Raw genomic sequence first — 19,975 nt, 5'->3', positions numbered from 1 at the left:
AAGAGGAGGCTGAGGGGAGACCTTATTGCTCTCTACAACTCCCTGAAAGGAGGTTGTAGCGAGGTCGGGGTCGGTCTCTTCTCCCTAGTAACAAGCGATAGGATGAGAGGAAACAGCCTCAAGCTGCGCCAGGGGAGGTTTAGTTTGGATATTAGGAAAAACTTCTTCACCAAAAGGGTAGTCAGGCACTGGAACAGGCTGCCCAGGGAAGTGGTTGAGTCCCCATCCCTGGAGGTATTTAAAAGATGGGTAGACGTGGTGCTTAAGGGCATGGTTTAGTGGTGGACTTGGCAGTGCTGGGTTAACGGTTGGACTTGATGATCTTAAGGGTCTTTTCCAACCTTAACGATTCTATGATTCTATGATGGAGAGTAGGGAAGGAGAGGGGTTCCTGTACCAGCTTTGTAAGGACTTGTGTAACAACAAGTCCCGTGTTAATTACACGCTGAATTACAATTAAGCATGTTTAGCTCTGGCATCTGGATATCATCCACATAGGAATTCCCACCTCACATATGAGGTGATGTGGTGATGCACGAGGCTGTGTCGGCAACAGATGTTGATAGAAAGTTGATTCTAGTATAAGTCAGAAAGAGCTATAGACTGACAAGTAGTTCTGAACCCCTTATATCTGGTACTGCAGAGTAATGGCACTTCTACCCACCCCTTTTCCTCATATAAAGGCACAGTGATGGCCTGGGGACCAGAAGGGGGTTGTGACATTGGCAACCACAGCAGGTTTTCTCCCACTGAAACTCACTGATGAAAGAACTGTAATGTGTATTATACACATTATATCATTCCTGGTTTTTCCCAACTGAGCTCTTCAAGTTACAATCTAAATCCTACTGTTGCATCTGTATTCCTTCCCTTCTGTCCAGGAAAAAGTTGCAAACTTCTTCCTCGAAGTGAACCTTTCTGAGCCTACCCAAAGCATTTAGACCATAAATATTATAGTTTTCACATCACTGCATTATGTTCATTAACAGGAACAATTTTACCATTCAATTTTAGGGGATTTTTCAAAGTTGTGGTATGGGAAATATTGCCAACTTCCTTCCTGTGTCTCAGAGGGGTGAAGCCTTATCAACTCAAAGCAGCTAGGAGTTTGCTCCTGCTATTGCAAACCTTTGCCTGCACTGCAAAATGACTTGTGAATGCAGATACAAAATACAGTGTCTTCGTTATAATATAATGAAATATCAATCGGAGTCTTATTAGCAAGGCATGATCTTTGATGTAAGCAGAAAAACTTCAACAGTAGCAAAGTTGATGATGCTTCTACTGTCACAAAAGTGTTTGAAGAAGTAACAAGCAGGATGCTATTTTGCAAAAAATTTGTAACATCTGGGGGACTAGAAGTGCATTATTCCTGGATTTGTAGCAATAGTGTGAAAATAGGTAAAGAGGTAATCCAGCATGTTTTAAGGAAAACCGTGAAGAATGTACCCAAAAATCTGAGACTGTAGCTCATTAAAACATACTGAAACATAATTTTTTGACAGAGACGAGTAGAACATTTGTAAGATCTGACATTTTTGTCTTTTCTTTTGGCATGCAAAGATATTTGCATTTTAGAAAAAAGCCCAGAGAAAGAAGATGGAGAGGGTGTAGGTAATTAAATTTTAATTTTGGTTTTAAAGATCTTTCTCTAATTAGCTTTAAAAGTCAGTGTCTAAGTAAATTGAGTTTCAAGGTGCAATCATCTTTTTCCTCCTGGATCTCAGTATTCAAAAGTAGGAAGAAAGAATATTAGAGAAAGAGAAGGAAGATTGTTATTTTAAAGGCCTTTCAAGATAAGGATTTAACATAACCTCATTATTAAAATAGAACTGTGGCAGGTTGATGTTTTCTTATTTTTGAATTTCAAAGTCATTGAGCAGTCATGGTTGGGAAAATGGAAAACTTAGGTTCTATTAAAAGAAATTGAAAATGATACTAGGAAGGTAAGGACTTTTCTTCTTTCTTTTGCTTTGTAATATGACTTTTTTTGGTGGCTTGGTTGCATTCTTTTCACTGCTGTCCATTCTTCCAGAGATGTTCTTACTTTTCTGTGAGTCATTTTTCATCGTAGGCATACCAATATAGTGTCTCATATTTCTTAAAGGTATGCTAGCATGCAGTGGGTTTTTGTTTGTACATTTTACACAGCCAAGTGTATTTTCTCTTAAATTTATGTGATGGTTAGGGACATATGCACTCCTGTCAGATTTTGCAGGCTGAGTGTAAGAGTCCCACGACCCGCCTCGTTCATCTGCTAGACCACGTTCTGCATTTTTAGTGCCATGGTATGGCCTCTGCCCCGCTCCTGGTGTGGCTGCCTGCCAGACCTCCAACTGCATGGGGCAGTGGTATGAGGAAAACAGAGTTAATGTGATTTGTCATGATTTTAATGTGCGAATGCTTATAAATGTGCCATTTTAAAGCTAAAGAAATAAGCCAGCAGAGAACAACATTTGATAACATTTAAAATATATCTGTGAGGAAGTACATAAGCTGTTGTTTGAAGATGAATAGCTAGAGGAATAACTGAAAACAGTTGGGTTTGTACTTGAAGTAGTTATAAATATCTGGGATTGTGTGAAGTTAACAATGATTTTTTTTTCTCTGTAAGAGAAACGGCAGTCTTGTTATTTAACCAAGAGTTCTGAATGTAGAGAAATTCATTTTAGAAGCTGGCATATTAAGCATAAACATATTTTCAAGTAGAGAGATGCTGATTATCTAAACTATGTCATCTTAAGCTTTCTTGTAATTTTGAAAGTGAGAGACGTGAATACTAGATAGTTGGCATTTGTGGGTGAATGAGGCACAATTGATGTAATATTTGCAAATGTTAAATGTTAAAGCATTTGATAGAAATTTAAGCATCTTGGAAATTCCAAGTTAACGTGACCATAAACACTTCAGTATAGTTTGAAAATCAGCCTAGGTATCTTAAAAGTGGGAGGCAACCTTAGTCTAGAGATTGTTGTCCAGTAGGATGTCATGAGGATTCCTGTTAGTTTTTTTGTTGTTTTGTTTTGTTTTTTCTTTTTAAATCTTTAAATCTGGGAGAAGCAGTACTGTAAATAGTATGTTAATTAAATTTCCAGATGTTGATAAACTAGGAAAGGAGAATAATATGAGTGGAGGAAAGCTAAATAACCCAATAGAGATGTAGCACCCATACTAGAAAAATACAATTTAATTCAGCCTGAATAAATAGAAGCTAACGTATAAGAATATTGATCTAAACTGGACATATACTTTAATTAACAAGACAAAGATGCTGAAGTGAGGCTATAGAAAAAGTTTTAGGATTTGTGTGGATGTTCTGGATTCATACCATAACAACAAAACACCCAGATGTGATTATTGTTGACTATGTATTAGCGTCAAAGGTAAAAAAAAAGACAGGGAGGGTACTCCTTGTAAGACAGCACTGAGGTTATTTCATAAGATAAATACACTATTCTGGGTGTCTTCTGAACAAGTTAAGACCAGAATAATATTTACAGAAATGAAGAGCAATAGAGAATTAAGAGAGGCAGAGGTGAAGTTATGTGCTGCGCAGCACCGTTTAGGGGAGAAATGCTATAATTACCTGTGACACATGAAAGGGAAAGATAGTTTTGTAAGTGAAGGGGAGATAACTAGTAACAGGAGCATAAACTTGGGGAAAATAATACAAATTTAGAAAAAAATTCTGAAGATTTTGACCAAGTGAAGAGTATTCACTTTGGGAAATGCTGCAAATTCTCTTATTAAACAGTCATTAGTTAAAAGTGGAATGGATTCTAGGGGAGAGAAAAATACTGCTCGGGGCCATGAGGAGAGGGTTGGTGGTGTATATACATCTTTTTCCTTTGCTGTCATGTCCAAAAGTATGTTTCTGAATAGATCTGCAACTGGTGGTAGCTTTGCAGTACTACTGTTTCGCGTCCCTCCCAGCAGCCGTCTCTGTGTAGCATGCCCGAGTTTGCTTCTGCAGGACAGATGATGCAGTTATCTGGGGAGTAGTTCTTCACCTCTTGGAACTGCTTATGTTCTTAATATTTTTTCTTCTCTAATTCAAGATGCGTACATTTGATTTGCGCTGTTTTGTTAATCTTGTAGAGAAGTGCTGGCTTATGTTAGAGGCTGCTAGGGTTTAATGCAGTTTGTAGATAAGTTCACAATCAGCTGGTTTTTGTCTCTAACTGTTTTTCCTCTATCTGAAGGGAAAAAGCTTTGAAAACCTGTGTGGTAGTCCAGTTTCCCACAGCCTCAGTGGTCTTTGGAAGTTACCATCATCTTGTCTCTAGAGGTTTGCAAGAACGAAAGTTGAACCAATTTGGGGATTTGAGCTTTCGAAGGTCATAAGGGATGCTTGGCTCTTGCTGTGTCCAGCTGAGTGGAACGAGTAGCTGAACAGAACGTACTGAAACTGGAACCAGAGTTGGGGCAGCTGTGCTGGAGTGTGAAACTCAAGGCTAATCTAAATATTTTTAAAAGCTATTTCGGTTAAATATAGACAAAGTCTTAACTTGTAGTTTCAAGTACTTTAAGCTGAAAGAAGCAGTCCTGCTTTCCTGAGCCCCAGGATGACCCTGATTCATCCTTCCTCTTGAACTCCAGGTGAGGTTTTTGAGTGGTACGATGAGCTGGATGGGCGACACAAGTAGTAAAACTGTTGAGTCTCTATCTCCCATCCCCAGACTGGTTTCGTGGTGTTGAGGTAGGCTCTCTGTACCTATTGTGAATACAACACAGCTGCACATACATAGATCTCTACAGGCTCACTCTCAGAAACTCCGAGCAGCTTCCTTGTTGAAAACTACTCTTTCCCACAGAGTTTTTTGGTTTTACTGAATCGCCATTTTCCTGGAGTGCAAAGGGTTGGGGGAAGTCCTGTTCGGGTCTACTCATCAGTCATGGGCCTGATGGTCTGTGTGAGGTGGCCAGAAATGACTATAAGATCATTTTTCATTTCTGTGCCTTAAATTCACTGCACACCAAACTGTGCAAGCTTCCAAAGGCACTGAGCAGCTGAAACATTGGTTGAAATCTTCAGAGTAAGATTGTCTTGGCTATGCTATATAAATACATGTGTGTATTTTTCTAGTCATGCCCTCCAAGCTGATATCTGAGAGGAAATTGGTATGGGAAGGTACATATTAGCTCTGCTCGGAGACCACCATCCTTTGTGCTGAATGCCTGCATGCAGGACGACATATTCAGCTTTATGGATGAAATTTGCCAGATCCTCAAATGCTTTTGCTCTTGAGCATATTTGAAAATCAGAGAAGGTGATGACCCTTTTAAAATAAAAATGGAATTGCTGGCAGGAAGGAAAGGTACAACTCTGTGTTCTTAACATTTAAAGATGGTTATAAAATGCGTATTGGCTGTTTTTATAATTTATAGTGAAACTGCTGTTGCTTTTAATAAAATGAGACTTCCAGTCAGAATTTCATGATTATGAATGTGAGCATTTTGTTATCCAGCTTGGATTTATCCTACAAATAACCATTTTCTAGCAGAACTGTGGCTATATACATAACTTAATGGGATTCTCTGTCACACATAATTCTTTCTGAAGTTATAGTGTTGGACTCGTTGCTGAATACTTCAAGTCCTTGAATGTGGCTCAAGAACTGAATTAGTGGTAACTTTCATGATTTTTAATTTAATTTTTCCTTAATTCTTAGACTTTTAAAACTTCCTGTAATTCCTTATTAGATTTACCGTTTCAAGTGCTTATTTAAAAGGCACCTTAGCTGCAGAAGCAAATCAATATTTACAGTGCATTAGTGCCACAGAGAATTTGAAGCCTTGTGATTAGAGTTCATTGCTGTTTTATCCACTCTTCAAAGAAACCACAGACTTCAAACGATATCAGCCATCATCCTGGAATCAGTGACATTGCATCGGTCCCATGCGTACTTCATCTTGTGGTTTAATTATTAAGTTCCTTTTCTTTGATTTTCCTTTTAATATTTCAAAGTATATCCTCTTCAAATCTGTAAATTCAGGTAAACCAGAAGATTGTAACCAACAATATATTGGTAGAAAAATCTGTTCAATATATTTTTTGTTGTTTTTTTAATGAGAGTATCAAAACTGAGTTAGAGTGGTCTCTCAGAATAGAATTGGAGACAGGAATGCGGGAGATTATATTTACAACTTGTGGTTTATATAGTGTGAATAAGATTTAATTTTTGGATTAATACCTGGAGTGGTATTGACCATTGCCAAGCAGCATACACTAGAGCTAGCTCCATGTTCTTGTCTCATTCCAGCAAGGAAAAAAAAAAAAAATTACCATATGTTTAGATTTCTAGTTTAACTGGGAAATACATAGATCCCACACACCCGAATTATTGTCTTTTATAATTCACTTTATTGTGAAGTTTGGTTAGTAATACAAATCACTTTTCCTTATGTATGGAACCATTTTTATAAGGAGAGGCTAGAATTGATCATGTTGTATCTTTGTATTGACAGGATACCTTTTTTTTTTTTTTTCCCCAAGATTTGGAGGAGTGTTCAATAAATATCTGAAAATACCTCAATAACTAACCTTACTAAAATGAAACAGGTCATATTGAAGGTGGCTCATCAGCAAATAGATTTTGTAGAGAAACTTCTCATGTTATTGTTTTCTCTGGAGCATATTAATATTTGGGAATTCCATTGCATAATTAACTTTCTGTACTGTGAAAAGTCTCTGCTACTTTGCATGGTGCAAACTGTCAGGTTCTTGCTAGAAAGCAAAAGGCAAGGCAGTGATAATTGCTCGCTCGCCTCCAGAAGTGCTGACTTGAGTTCCAGTTTCTTCCTTTTTCTTTGTTGGCAGTTTGGCTTCTCTTCTTACAGAAGTTCACCGCACTGAACTTTTGTTTTGTCAAGTAATTTCAAGAAAGGGTGTAAAAATACAAGAACATTTTGCTATCACCGTGCTTATATATAGATATACGAGCATAAGGAGCAAGTGAACTCATGTTTGAAAATTGTAATTCTCTGTTGCAGGGTGGGTAGCTAAGGCAAACAGGATAATATGCACGGGCTGCTGCTTGGAACAAATATAGACTGGTATTTTTCTTAAGTGGTACTACATACTACAGAGCCACTTTCTTGCCCAGGCTAATCTGATAAATGAGAGTGTATGTTCAGGGCTAAGCCAGCAGCACAGGCACCGCTGTTAATGGGTCACTTCATTACGCTTTGTGGGGCCGTGGCTGGGACTGCAGCTGTGCCACCTTTGTTACAGAGATCTCTTGTGATTTGATCGTGTACTTTTATTATGTTTGCCATCTAGGGGGAAATGAGAGGCTTTACCTTCAGCTGCTTCATGAAACTTGAAGTAGTTGAAGACAAAGCAATCAAAGAAAACCCCTCTATTATGAGTTTATGAGTATATACACTGAGTAATCAAAGTTGAAGTAGAGTTAACTCAGACCGTAAATACTTCTCTGTGTAATTAAAGTGTTCTTTCCTGAATGATTCTTTTAATTACTTTTAGTTCTGTTACATCTATATGTATAAATATGTATAAATGTACATGTTTATAAAAGAAAACATTTTATTTGCTAGAAATTAACTCTTGTGAATATTTGTGTTATGAAAACAAGAATAAAAAAGAATTTTCAAAGGAAAGAGAAATAGTACAACAATTATGGGAAAAAACATAAATTAACTCTGTTATTCTTGTATACCAGGGTGGACATGAAATAGAATGAATGATGTTTCATCCTGTAACACTTGCGCGTACCTCAGTGGCACCAGTCCTAAAAAAATAATAATAATAAAAAAAAAATCACACATTTTCTTTGTGTGGCATGACTTACTGTATTTTTCACTGTCTTTAAAATGCCATGTAAAATAAGATTCTATATTTTAATACTGTTATACGTAGTGTTAACATAAAGCTATTGTAAAATTTAAGACTAGTCACTTAAACTCCTGTCATTGTGTTTTCCTGCTAGTATTGTGAGACATGCACCTTCAGCTTCCTCGGGAACTGTTTCATCAAAGCATTAAAAAATAGCCTGGTTTTCATTCTCAGTTGTTGCCCAGCGTGCCTTTCTGTGTGACTCTGCTGCTTACGTGTTGTAGCTTTCACCTCTTCCTTTTCCACTTTGCATTCAAGGTTCCCAGTGCAGCAGTAGAGAGAAATACAACTGATAAATCACGTCCCCTCCGTTCTGAGGCTGAGTGGGAGAGTGCTAAGAGGTCGCAAATACAGGCAATGAAACTTCTGTTTGGGCAAGGAGACGATAGATGTGTGGATATTTGTTGTAGGATAATAAATGAAATTGGAAAAAATTAAGTTGTATTTCAAGAGAAACTAACTTTAATGTGCCATCAAAGTTTCCAGAATGGATTTGACCTCTACATATATTAAAAAAGTCTTATCTCTTTCCAATTGGTCTACCTGCCTGCTGCGTTGTTTATTACTAATGAAATATTTTTATCCTGTCAGTCATGCCAGCTGGAAGGCTAAGGGAATCAGGGTAAATCAGCACAGATCTTGTTTCAGCTGTCAGGAAGAGGCACAGGAAGAATGCAGAATAGAAAACAGTCACTTCCATAAGTTTTGAGAAAGAAATGGAATGTCTATTTTAGAAGGCGAGGGGGCTGCCTTTCGCTGCAAAGAAGCTGTCGCACAGCTTTTTGCAAGCACGTTGTGCTGGCAGTGCCCATGCTGCAGCCGTGGCAGTGGGGTGGGGGATGCGTTGTCCTAGTCCACCCCTTAATTGTCACCAGGCTGTTGAATTTAGGCCTTTGGCTACTTGTTCTTTAAAATACCTCTAAGTCACCTTAACCTCTTAGTTGTTCAAACTTACGCTGTTTTTTTTATTATTTTGTACAACAACTGACAGATAGTAGCGATGCTGTGTTTGTGCTTGTAAAGCCAACGAGCTGTGCTAGGTTCAAAGAGCTTGGTTTGGCCCTCATTTTCTCCTTGTGTGGCCAAGCGGCAAGGCTGTGGTTTTGAGGAAACAGACCTTGTCCTTGAGGAACTATGCTGAGGTCAATAACTCCTTACTCTGTGAAACCACATTTGTCATAAACCACTCATCCAGAGCTTGAAAAAAAATATTTTTCTTATGTGAAAACATTTTAAATCTAGTCAGTATTTATTTACTCTCTGTTTTATTCTTCAGATATGCCTCTTCATGTCCGACGTAGTAGTGACCCTGCACTGATTGGCCTCTCAACCTCTGTAAGTGACACAAATTTTTCTTCAGAAGAGCCTTCACGGAAAAACCCTACAAGGTGGTCCACAACAGCAGGCTTTCTCAAGCAGAACACCCCTGGCGTATCCAGTGCTCATGAAAGAAAGGTATATTTCTTTCCCCCTCTTTATCCAATAAATGACAAATGTGCATGAATCTTGAATCATTTTGTCCTTCTCTCTCCTGCTCCTGGTTTAAACTTGTGTTTTCTGACCTTGTTCACCAAACCCCATCAGCAGCAGAGGAGTGTTTGAGTCGCACACGTGTCCCACCCCCAGGAGACTCTCGGTGATGCCCCCAGCAGGGTCTCTAAATACTTGATTTTGCCCTTAACTGTAGTTGAAGCTCTGATTACTCATTACTCTGCAAAGCAGGGCCTGAATGCTGTCATGTGTTTTCTTTGAATGCAAATAGGTCATGTCTGTAATGATTTTTACTGATCACCATAGAAGTCCTAATGTCAATGAATAATCTGCATGCCCACAGCTGGTCTGGTGTGTCTTTCTGACATAGCATTGCTAGTTTTTACTTTCTGAGGCACTAGTCAAGTAATAAAAAACACAAATTGCTAATGCTCTCTGTCCTTGATAACATTCTTAAAACTAAAACAGTGAAATGCAGAGTATTTTTTCCTTCATTTTTTCAATATGATTTCAGTATCTCTACATGAATTACATTATTAGGTGGAGAAGTCAGCAGGAAGCTCTCTTCTCAGTGCATTATTGAAAATAAAATTGGAAGAAATATTCTCTTTTGTACAGCCCCCAACATTGCCCATAATTGTGATGGTAACTTGCAAACAAACTCAAAAGGAAAACATGTATATTTTCCAATAGAAATGAGTAATTTTTAGAGAAAGTTGCACTTTTGATTACCATTCTGACTGCAGAGCACAAAGTCCTGTTAGAAAATATGCAGCTTATTATAACTATTCTATTTTTTTCTTTATTACCATTAATTCTGTGTAGCATAAACACAAACTAAGACTTTGCAGCCAGGACTCCCACACCCCAAATAAAGAAGTCTTTACATGCTGCCAATGAACTGAACTGTTTTCAGCGGGCTTTTGGTTATTTCAGAAACTTCTATAAAAGCACATAGGCATGTTCATACGCATTGAGGTCCACATTCTTACAGAGGTGTCAGTTTAACATGGTATTGTTAGGTCTCTGCTTGATCGGGATTTCAGGTAGGTAATGGTATATTTTCTGTCACTTATACTGGTGTGGCACAGAAGTGCATGTTGTTTTGAAAAATATCTTTTATACTGTTCTGATTTGGAGAAGAAAAATGATAATCTAATCCATTTGAAGTGTTAACATTTTCAGTTAATTTTTCTGAAGTCATAATGAGACTGCACTTCATTACTCCACAAGCATAGATATGGAGGGCCATACATAGCATAATCAGATTTCTTTGAGTGTCTGAAGTTAGCAGAAATTGAAGAGAATTGAACAGCAGCTAATCTTTCCCACTAGCCTTCTTGCATCATTAGTTGTTCAGCATGTGCTTACTCTTGATTTTCGTGAAAATATTTCATGCCTGCTGGAGCATGGTGACCAAACTGGAAAGGAATGCATGTGATCTCATGTAGTGATGGGAAGCAAGGCACAAGAGAACATTAAATCAAGAAGATTGGAAAGAACTGACATAGGTTAGTTAGTACAATAGATACTGATAATTTCTTTTTACCTTTTTTGCACACTCTATACATCAATCCTTTGAATAGAGCAGATCACTGAGTGCACTATTTTTAATAGGTAAGATGCAGTAAACAACTAGAACTAAATACTACTTGCTTGTGCAACATATGAATTAATCCCAAGTTCGTTTGCGCTAGACTGTTTCTTTGTGTTTTCAGCATCTTGATTTCTTCATGGCAGTCAAGATTTTGTAGTGAATCCTGTTTCTCTTAGGAATGGATATTAAGAATTCTCCTTTCCTTTCCCAGTATTAGCAACGATTCATTTGTAGTATTATTCGAAAAGGTGCATTTTTTAAGTCTCTGTCACCAGTCACCTTCCAGAGTACTAACACTGAATTTTTACAAATGTATTTTGGTTATTTGAACTATAACAAGTCCTCACTACTTTTCTTAAATTAGGTTGTTTTCTTCAGCTACTCAGATAACAAAAAGAGATGGCTGTGCTTTGTTCCAGACTGTTTCATTGATTATAGATGACACAGGCATTTCAAGGAAAGCAATGAGAACAATCTTAATTTTCTGCTCAGTGCATTGGGCTTGAGCACCCATATATCTTTTGTGGGCGGTTGGCACTACGTAATGTTTTCACTGCAGTTCTCTCTCTTGACAGCACAAGAACATATGTTCTTGGGCTGAGATTTGCAGCACAGTTGTAGATTAGCAACTTTGCCCCAGCAGTATCTTGAAGAAACAAGAAAAGGGTTTCTGGGAGAGTTGCCAAAAGCTTCATCTACCTACTGACTCTAAGAAGTGACATTACTTTCAGCCCGTCACCTCTAAAGAGAAATAATTGACAGGTAGAAACCCTGTCCAATTTTTGGAGGAATTAGCAGAGGGAGACTGCGTGGATCTGGCAGAAGGGATTTATTTCTCAGGGGCAAGCGAGAGAAGACTCCTTATTGGTGTTTGTTTCCCTTTGGGTAAGAAGAGTTTGGAATGGCAGAAAAATGGGCAGATGCCCAAGATGAGATGAAATGAAGGGGTGGGAGTGCTGCCATGCACTGAGGGCTGTGAGGAGCCAGGACATATGCCAGTAGTTCTGGGCAAACAGAAAGGGAAAAGGGCACTGGGGAAGAGGAAAAAATGTGGGATGTTTGAAGGATCCTGCTGAAGAAATTGTAGTGCTACCTGTAGGTATTAGGGTAGACGAAGCAGGACATGAGGCTGTCCTGTGTCCTTAGGAAAAGAAGAGAGCGACCAGAGAGGGCCAGAGTTTGGTTTGGAGGGGCCTGAGTAGGTCCGGCGTAGGTTTGAATGTGTGTTGAACTTGAGATGCATTTCTGCTATAGTAAGTAGGATGTTTTGGAAAGGATGAAACCCTTGCACTAAACTGGATGCGCGCTCTCATCCATTTTTCGTATCATCTCATTGTAAAGAAACATATTTACTGTCAGGATATCACAATATACTCTGTGTTTCCTTAGAATTGGAATCTCAATCATTTCTGGCTTCTGTGTTGTTCACCTGTAAGAGCAACTTGAAACCAGACGTTCTGTGTCCCAAAGAACTTATTTATTTGAAGCATTATCATTATTATTCATTATTTACAAGTTATTGTTGTGCTGGTAATTGTACTCAGCTAGATAATTCCTGACCTCTTCCTTCTGTATCATTCCTATGTGTGGTCTCAACCAAATGATTAGGTCTCCTCATCTGTGCAAGTATTCACAAAATTGGCTCATAATTATCAGCACCTTTAGGAGGTAAATTCACTTCTTGTGTTTTTTTTTTTTTTTTTTTTAAACTGAATATTAAAATCACTTCCAGACACTTTTTTGTGCATGAGACATATCTGTATTACCTAGTGAGTCACAGCTTGACTTAATCCTGTCTCTTGCTTCTTTGAGCCATTCTAATGAAACAAGAAGAAATCTCTTAGTAAAAATATCTTCTCAAAGGCCTGCAGTAATACCTGATTTGCAAGCTGTAATTTTGTTTGAATTGTGTTGAACTGTACAGCTGAACAGATTGTACGCAGCTGAAGCATATCATGTGTGCTTCTTTCCACTGCAGTAAAATGTTTTTTGATATTGTTTTCTGAATAACTGTTAATTTGAATCACATTCTTAATAATTCATTACCAAAGCCTATTGTCTTAACTAGCTGCCCTTAATAGGTGTGAACTGCATAAATGAAAATCAGGTTTCTTTTCCCTTAGATGATTGTGTTACTGTATTGGAAGAACATAAATGCAACAACCAGATATGTTGCGTCTTTTAGCAACTGTGAATTAATTATCCCATATATTTTCAGTGTGGTTTTTTAAATTTACATCTCCATTTCTGGTGAGGAATTGCGTGTCATTACAAATTAGTTATCTGCTTTGATCCTGCTTCTCTGAAAGATGCAAGGCTTATCTAGTTAACCTGCCTTGCTAAATGCAGGGATATACCATGGCTAACTGGCTTATGAAAAATTTCCCACTGTGACTTTCCTGAATTTGATTCATATATTGTTGCATCAGAGATAACAGCATTGGTATAGCAGAAGGAAGTGAAAATGTACACTAAGAAGGAGAGCTCAAGAGAGAGCAATGAGAGAGAAAAATGATTGTGTATGGGCTTCTGTGCCTCTCTCGCTCCTGGGTTCACCCACCTGGAGCAAAGCAAATGGCATGCAATGTGCTCTGCGGGGTGGATCAGCAACAGCAAACACATAGCTGACTGTACTTGGCACCTCATTTTTTAGTTTTTCTTTTTTTTTTTTTTCCTTCTCTTTTTGCCTTTGCCATTTAGTCAGCAGCCTGTTTTTTTTTTTTTTTCTTGTTTTGTTTGTTTTTAAATGGGTTTGCCCATATATGTATTTTGAGGTTGAAAATAGCCATGCCTTGTAGGAAGAATTATTTTCAGGATGTGCTTTCTTCCTGCTTGGAAACCTAATATTTTTGGACTCTGTACACTGCAGAGGAAGAATTTGAAACTGTATGGGAGTGATCTAAGTCTCATCTAGGGTCAAATCCTTTACCTGTAAAGCATTGTGTTCCCCACCATCTCTTCTTGCAAGTATTTTTACTGTTCCTTTGGGTTGAGACTGATGAGTACAAATTTTCAGATTGTTGGATTGTAGTTTTTATTTATGTGAAATATGCAATGCTTTCTAATCCTCTTTGTAAACAGAATAAAAAAAAAGTATTTCTCTAATGAAGTATGTCTAGATAGGAGAAAAGCATGCATGCATTATATGAAAAGCTTCAACAATAATGGTATGTCAGTGTCAAAATCAGATTTAAAGTGAAAATTAGTTTCATTTAGCTTTGAGTCTTTTTAAACACAGCTTAGTGAAGTTTGCTTTATCACTGTCACCAAAGACACAGTATTTCAATAGGTTTTAACTATAATTCAGAGGACTGAAGAGTCTTATATTAGAACTGTGTGTGTTAGTGTGATTTTATAGCCAGGGAGTCTGAATTGCAGAGTGTAAGTCGATTAGATTGATTAGGGAAGACTGTGGACTAAAAGACTGGGCATCATTCTGGGAACAAGAGACCGTTGTGTTGCTGATGCTTCTTGGGAACCTTTGTCTCTGGTTCATACTCCTGCAGAAGGGAGGTAGCGTGTACTGATGAACAATGTTGGTAAAGTGCTGTAACACAACAGAATCAGCTAAGGAGAAACACAGAGTAAGTGCAGAGAGCCTGGCATCTCTGTCATGGTAGGTTTTAAACCCCTGCATAATGAATGTAGCTGTCTGCTTTCAGAATAAAAATGCAATGTTTTAAACACAAGTTCTGAAGGCTTCAATAGCCATGAATATTTCTTCATCCGGGTTTATTTGAGCAGGGCTTTTCTCTTTTCAGTGAGACAGTCACAATTTTTGTCATTTCAGATGTGGTTTCACATAGACTGAGAGGAAGGGAGAATGTGAGAGAGTTATCCACAGGTGATGAAATAGTGTGTTTTAATGGAGGAAAATGTTGTTATAGGAGAGAGCTTAATGGAAATTCATAAAACAAAAGTTACATGCATCAGTTTTCTTTGTGGTAGAAACTCATTGCTGGCAGCTTGTCACATGATGATGAAATAGTTTAGAGGAATCGTACCCAAACAGAGTACAATATAAAATAAACATTCTATGTGTTATTTTTGTCCTGGGTATTATGTAAAATTAATGACTTTCACAGAATCACAGAACAGCTGAGGTTGGAAGGTACCTCTGGAGATCATCTAGTCCAACCTTTCTGGTCAAAACAGGGTCAACTAGGTCAGGTTCCTCAGGTCTGTGTCCAGTCAGGTTTTGAGTATATGCATCTCCAAGGATGGAGGCTGCGCTACCTCTCTAGGCAACCTCTTCCAGTGTTCGATCACCCTTACAGTAAGAAAGTTGTTTCTTATGTTTTGATAGAATTACTTGTATTTCTTTATGTGCCCATTGCCTCTTGTGCTTTCACTGGATACTCTTCACTGGAGAAGAGTCTGACTTTCTTTACAGAGCAGCTAGTGGAATTTTAGTGCAATAAAAATTAAAATCTCTGTGAAGAACACAACATTCCAGACTTTCAAAATGTGAAAACAAATACAGTATTTCTCAGCAGCAGCAGCAGGTTGGGAATGAGAGACATAAAATGAAAAATCCGTGCCTGGTGCACAGAGAGGTAACAGCCAACACGTACCACCTGATGCTGTGCTGTTCTGTTTGCTGAGTACTGTGTACACGGACAGGATTCAACTGTTTGCATCCAAAAGTCAATCATGACCACATGCGTTAAGCAGGGAAAAAGCCAACAACAAAACCAACAAATCCAAAGTGAAGGTGTGATTTTCTCCATCTCTTTTGTTGTTTTACCTCTTTTTGCTCCGAGTCATCCATATGTGGAAGCCCATCTATCAAATTTCCTCTGTCCCCCAAAAGAGACAGGTTATTAGTGCAAGATACTAGAGAGATCTGAGAGCTGGTGAGTTGTTTTCCACTTCTGCTCTGAGGCTGAGCAAGTCTGTTGATCACTCTCAATCTTTGTTCTGCATCAGTAGTGTAGGAAGAATATGTCTTTTTCTCCCAGCCCTGTGCTCTCCCATCTCTCTCTCTGTCTGATGGGTGAGCAATGGCTGGTCCATAGGTGAGAGGACACGGTGCTGCATCACAAGCTGCGAGTGCCCAGGCGGGTCTGGATGAGCGAGTCTCTTACTGGTAATGAAGGAGTGGTGGAATGTGCACACGTTATTTGTCTTTTCACTTCAGTAAATGCTGTGTACAGCATCTCTCTCTGAGAGATGGTGAAAGCTATACTGAAAACAGAAAGCTCTCAAGTACACGGTATAGGATAATTGAAGTTGTAACGAATGGCTGACTTTTCCTCTGCCATTTATCTAAGTGAATGTGTACTTTGCAAATTCCCATGTTTAAATCTTCATCTCTATTTCCTTTAATTTTTTATGTTCTTGCAGCTCTCCCTGGGTTTGAGGGTGAAAAACTCTGGGCCTGAAAGAGTAGCTTGATAAAAGACTGAAAAAGTTTAAAAAAAAAAAAAAAAAAAAAAAAAAAAGAAAAGAAAAGTTGGTTTAGTGATTTTATTTTTTTTTTTAAGTTTAGAAACACACATATGTTTTCATTGGCAATACTTGGATCTGGGTTTTGACCTGCTTTTATCAATTTAGTTGTAACCCACAACCATGTATTTACACTGCATTTACAGTATACACTTGTGGTTCAAGAGTTTCTGCAGATTCGTATATTTGTCTGTCTTGTTTTCATATTATCGAGGTTATATATTGGTGCAAAACAGGTTTGGATTTTGGCTGAATGTGTAGCTAGCAAGATTGAAAGTACAATCCAGGTTACAGGCTGTGCTTCCCTACAGCGTTCTGACATGAGTCTGAGCAGTTTAAACAATGATTATTTTGGTCTTTTTCTGCTGTATTTGTTGTATTTTTAAATGAACTTAGGTCATCTTGCAATGAATACTAATCACAGAAGAAGACAAGGAAAGACAACCAGGCAAAGTAGTCTTAGAATAAAATTCAGACCCAATGTGGAACTAATCTGTACAAAGTAGTAGTGTGGCTGGGGAGGAGATGGTAAGCTTTAATGAGTGGGGAAATTCAGCTCCAGTAAATACAGGATTTCAAACCAGGAATGCCTAGTCACCTTCTGGGCTTATTTCTGTTATGACTAAATTTAGGGCTGAAACAGATGTCACTTAGCCTGGGTTTGTTTCGCAGCCTGACAGAAAGGGGATGATTATTCTGTGTACCCAGTTTTATTGTCTCTTTACAAACGAGCTCTTCAGCTCCTGTATACAGATGTCCAACTTCAGAGCATTGCCTGCCGAGCATATGAAGTAAAGGAAATCTGGAGAAAGGCTGAATCCATGAGATGGAGAATGATGGGAAGCTGTTCAGCGTGAGAAAGGCCCATGAGACAGCAAGGAGCCGAAGGTGGCCGTGCTGCTGTAAACTCAGATAAAAGACAAACACGCTGCTACAAGCCACCCCTCTGGTATCTCTTTGGGCCTTTCCCCGCAAATCGCAGAAGGGATTCTGGCCAAGGTCTGAAATGAATTTGCAAGTCAGATGAGGTGATGGAAGCTTTACTGGGAGCCGTGTGGAGTCCCCTGTCTGGGGGAGGCTGGTGGTGCTGGTAGGGGCTGGCAGAGGGGAGGAGCGGCTGGCTGGTAGTGTGCGAAGGCACAGCTGCTTGCTGCATGGTTGGGGCGTTACCTTCGTGTTTCTGACCTTAAGTCACCGCTCTTCTACACATTTGTCAGTGTAATGAAGAAAGAGGGGGAAAAAAACAGTTTAGTTAGTCTGAGAAGACAGTACAGTTACCTCATCATCATCATCCCCTCTCCCCCTTTCATTTCAGGACTGCATATGCAAGTTTCTAACATACAAACAGCCAGTTGCACCTTTCAAATTTTCATTTTAGAGGTATGGCCACCTGAAAGCATCTGCTCAACATTTAAAAGGATAGTACTGGTGGTTTATAAGATACTCTTTGTTTCAAGATCTAAATAGAAGATCTGTATGAAGTTTCCTGTACCCCATTGTTTCCTGTCTCCCTTAGCTCCCCAAATATATTTAATATTAACATTCTATTTGTTAAATCCTATCTTCAGAGCATACTCTTGAAATTAATTCATTATCAGCTTTTTTCCCCTCCTGCAATTAAATTTCTTGGCTCTCCCAAGGAATCAAATGAAGCGATGTCGACATTAAAAATAAACAACTTTACAAAGGCTATTTCATCTAAATCCAAATTGACATAAATAATTGTATAAATTTGGGTGCAAAATCAAATGCCTGGTGCAAATGGCAGGATTGTGCATAATTATATTATTGCATTTAAATGGATAGCCATATAGATTCATATACAGCTGAATATACATAGAAGCTCTTTAGAGGCCATTAAAGTGGCACAGCAAAAGAGAATACTTCAATTTAGTGAAAAATAGTAGAAGGGGAAACTGGTTTCTGAGTATAATGTGTACGGGAATCAGAACTGTAGCTTCATGACATTTTAAGGTAACTGGTTCATTTATTTTTCTTTAAAATGAAACTATGGAAAGCCATGCCTTTTTAGTTAAGAAGCTTACAGAAATAAAATCCAGCTTCTGAATTATAATTACAGAACATCAACTGCTGTCTGTTATTTGGGATGTTTGCATTATCTTTTGTGAGGTTTTATTGTGAGATTAATAAGTACAGAGCGAATGGAAGAAGCAGCTTCTTCCCTGTCTCTCAGTCTGAGAAATAACAATATTCACTGCCTGGTAATTTCTGGCTTTGCATGTATACATGCAGAGATCATGACATTTTTGATTTTTCCGTTGTAAACAAGAGAAATGAACAGAATGTTTTGGATAGGCAGTCTCATGTTTTTTAGTTTACTCTTAGTTTAGCCCATATTCTTTGACACTAAATATTTATGTATAACACCACGTGCACAGAAAACTGTCCGTTCATCGTGGCCCCTAGATATTGCCTTTTTTTAAGGTCAGGCCTTGCTTGTCAGTCAAAGGATAACATGGAATATATTAATTGGCACTGGACAACTCTGGAAATTTCTGAACATAAGGTGATAGAACTTAAGCAGAACATTGGCTTTTCAGTTGTCCTTCTCCTTGTAGGCATCTAATGAGCTACTGTCAATGCATAATACATTAATTCCATTTATGGCGTTGTAGACAGAGTCATTTCTGAATAGAATAGACTATTTCAATTGTAAGGGACCTACAACGATCATTTAGTCCAATTGCCTGATGAATTTAGGACTGACCAAAAGTTAAAGCATGTTGTTAAGGACATTGTCCAAATGCCTCTTAAACATGGACAGGCTTGGGGCATCAACCACCACCCTAGAAAGCCCGTTCCAGTGTTTGACCACCTTCTTGGTAAAGAAATGCTTCCTCATGCCCAGTCTGAACCTCCCTTGGTGCAGCTTTGAACCATTCCCATGCGTCCTATCACTGGATACCAGGGAGGTTCCCCTCCTCAGGAAGCTGTAGAGAGCAATGAGGCCACCCCTCAGCTTCCTTTTCTCCAAACTAGACAAGCCCAAAGTCCTTAGCCACTCCTCACAGGACATTCCTTCTACCACTTTCATCAGCTTTGTTGCCCTCCTCTGGACACATTCAAGGACCTTAACATCCTTCTTAAATTGTGGGTCCCAGAACTGCACACAGTATTCAAGGTGAGGCCGCACCAATGCTGAATTCAGTGTCTGAATCACTTCTTTTGACCAGCTGGTTATGCTGTGTTTGATGCACCCCAGGATGCGGTTTGCCCTCTTGGCTGCCAGGGCACACTGCTGACTCCTGTTGAGCCTGCTGTTGACCAGCACCCCCAGATCCCTTTCTGCAGGGCTGCTCTCCAGCCACTCCTCCCAATTTATACTTGTGCCTGGCCTTACTCCATCCTAGGTGCAGAATCTGGCGTTTCAACTGGTTAGATTTCATTCTATTAATCATAGCCCAATGCTCCAGTCTATCTAGATCCCTCTGCAAGGCCTCCTGTCCCTCAAGAGAGTCAACAGCACCTCCCAGTTTGGTATCATCAGCAAACTTGCTAACAGTGCATTCAACTCCTGCATCCAGATCGTTGATAAATACGTTGAACAGAACTGGCCCTAGAAT

General features: G+C 38.8%; 1 protein-coding gene across 15 annotated transcripts in view; it reads left to right on the top strand.

Annotated features, from left to right (window-relative positions):
* PARD3 (par-3 family cell polarity regulator) overlaps nt 1-19,975 on the top strand; it is a 467,913-nt gene that overhangs the window by 180,964 nt on the left and 266,974 nt on the right. For all 15 annotated transcript variants that reach the window (XM_087778504.1, XM_087778469.1, XM_087778511.1 and 12 more), the window contains exon 4: nt 9,132-9,310. In XM_087778504.1, coding sequence (XP_087634630.1) covers nt 9,132-9,310 — 179 coding nt within the window. The remainder of the gene's footprint in view (nt 1-9,131; nt 9,311-19,975) is intronic.

Source organism: Nipponia nippon, unplaced genomic scaffold, assembly GCF_047370975.1.
Source record: "Nipponia nippon isolate SJK-2023a ecotype South Korea unplaced genomic scaffold, ASM4737097v1 scaffold_1, whole genome shotgun sequence".
Classification (NCBI taxonomy): domain Eukaryota; kingdom Metazoa; phylum Chordata; class Aves; order Pelecaniformes; family Threskiornithidae; genus Nipponia; species Nipponia nippon.
This window is presented reverse-complemented; position numbering and strand designations above follow the sequence as displayed.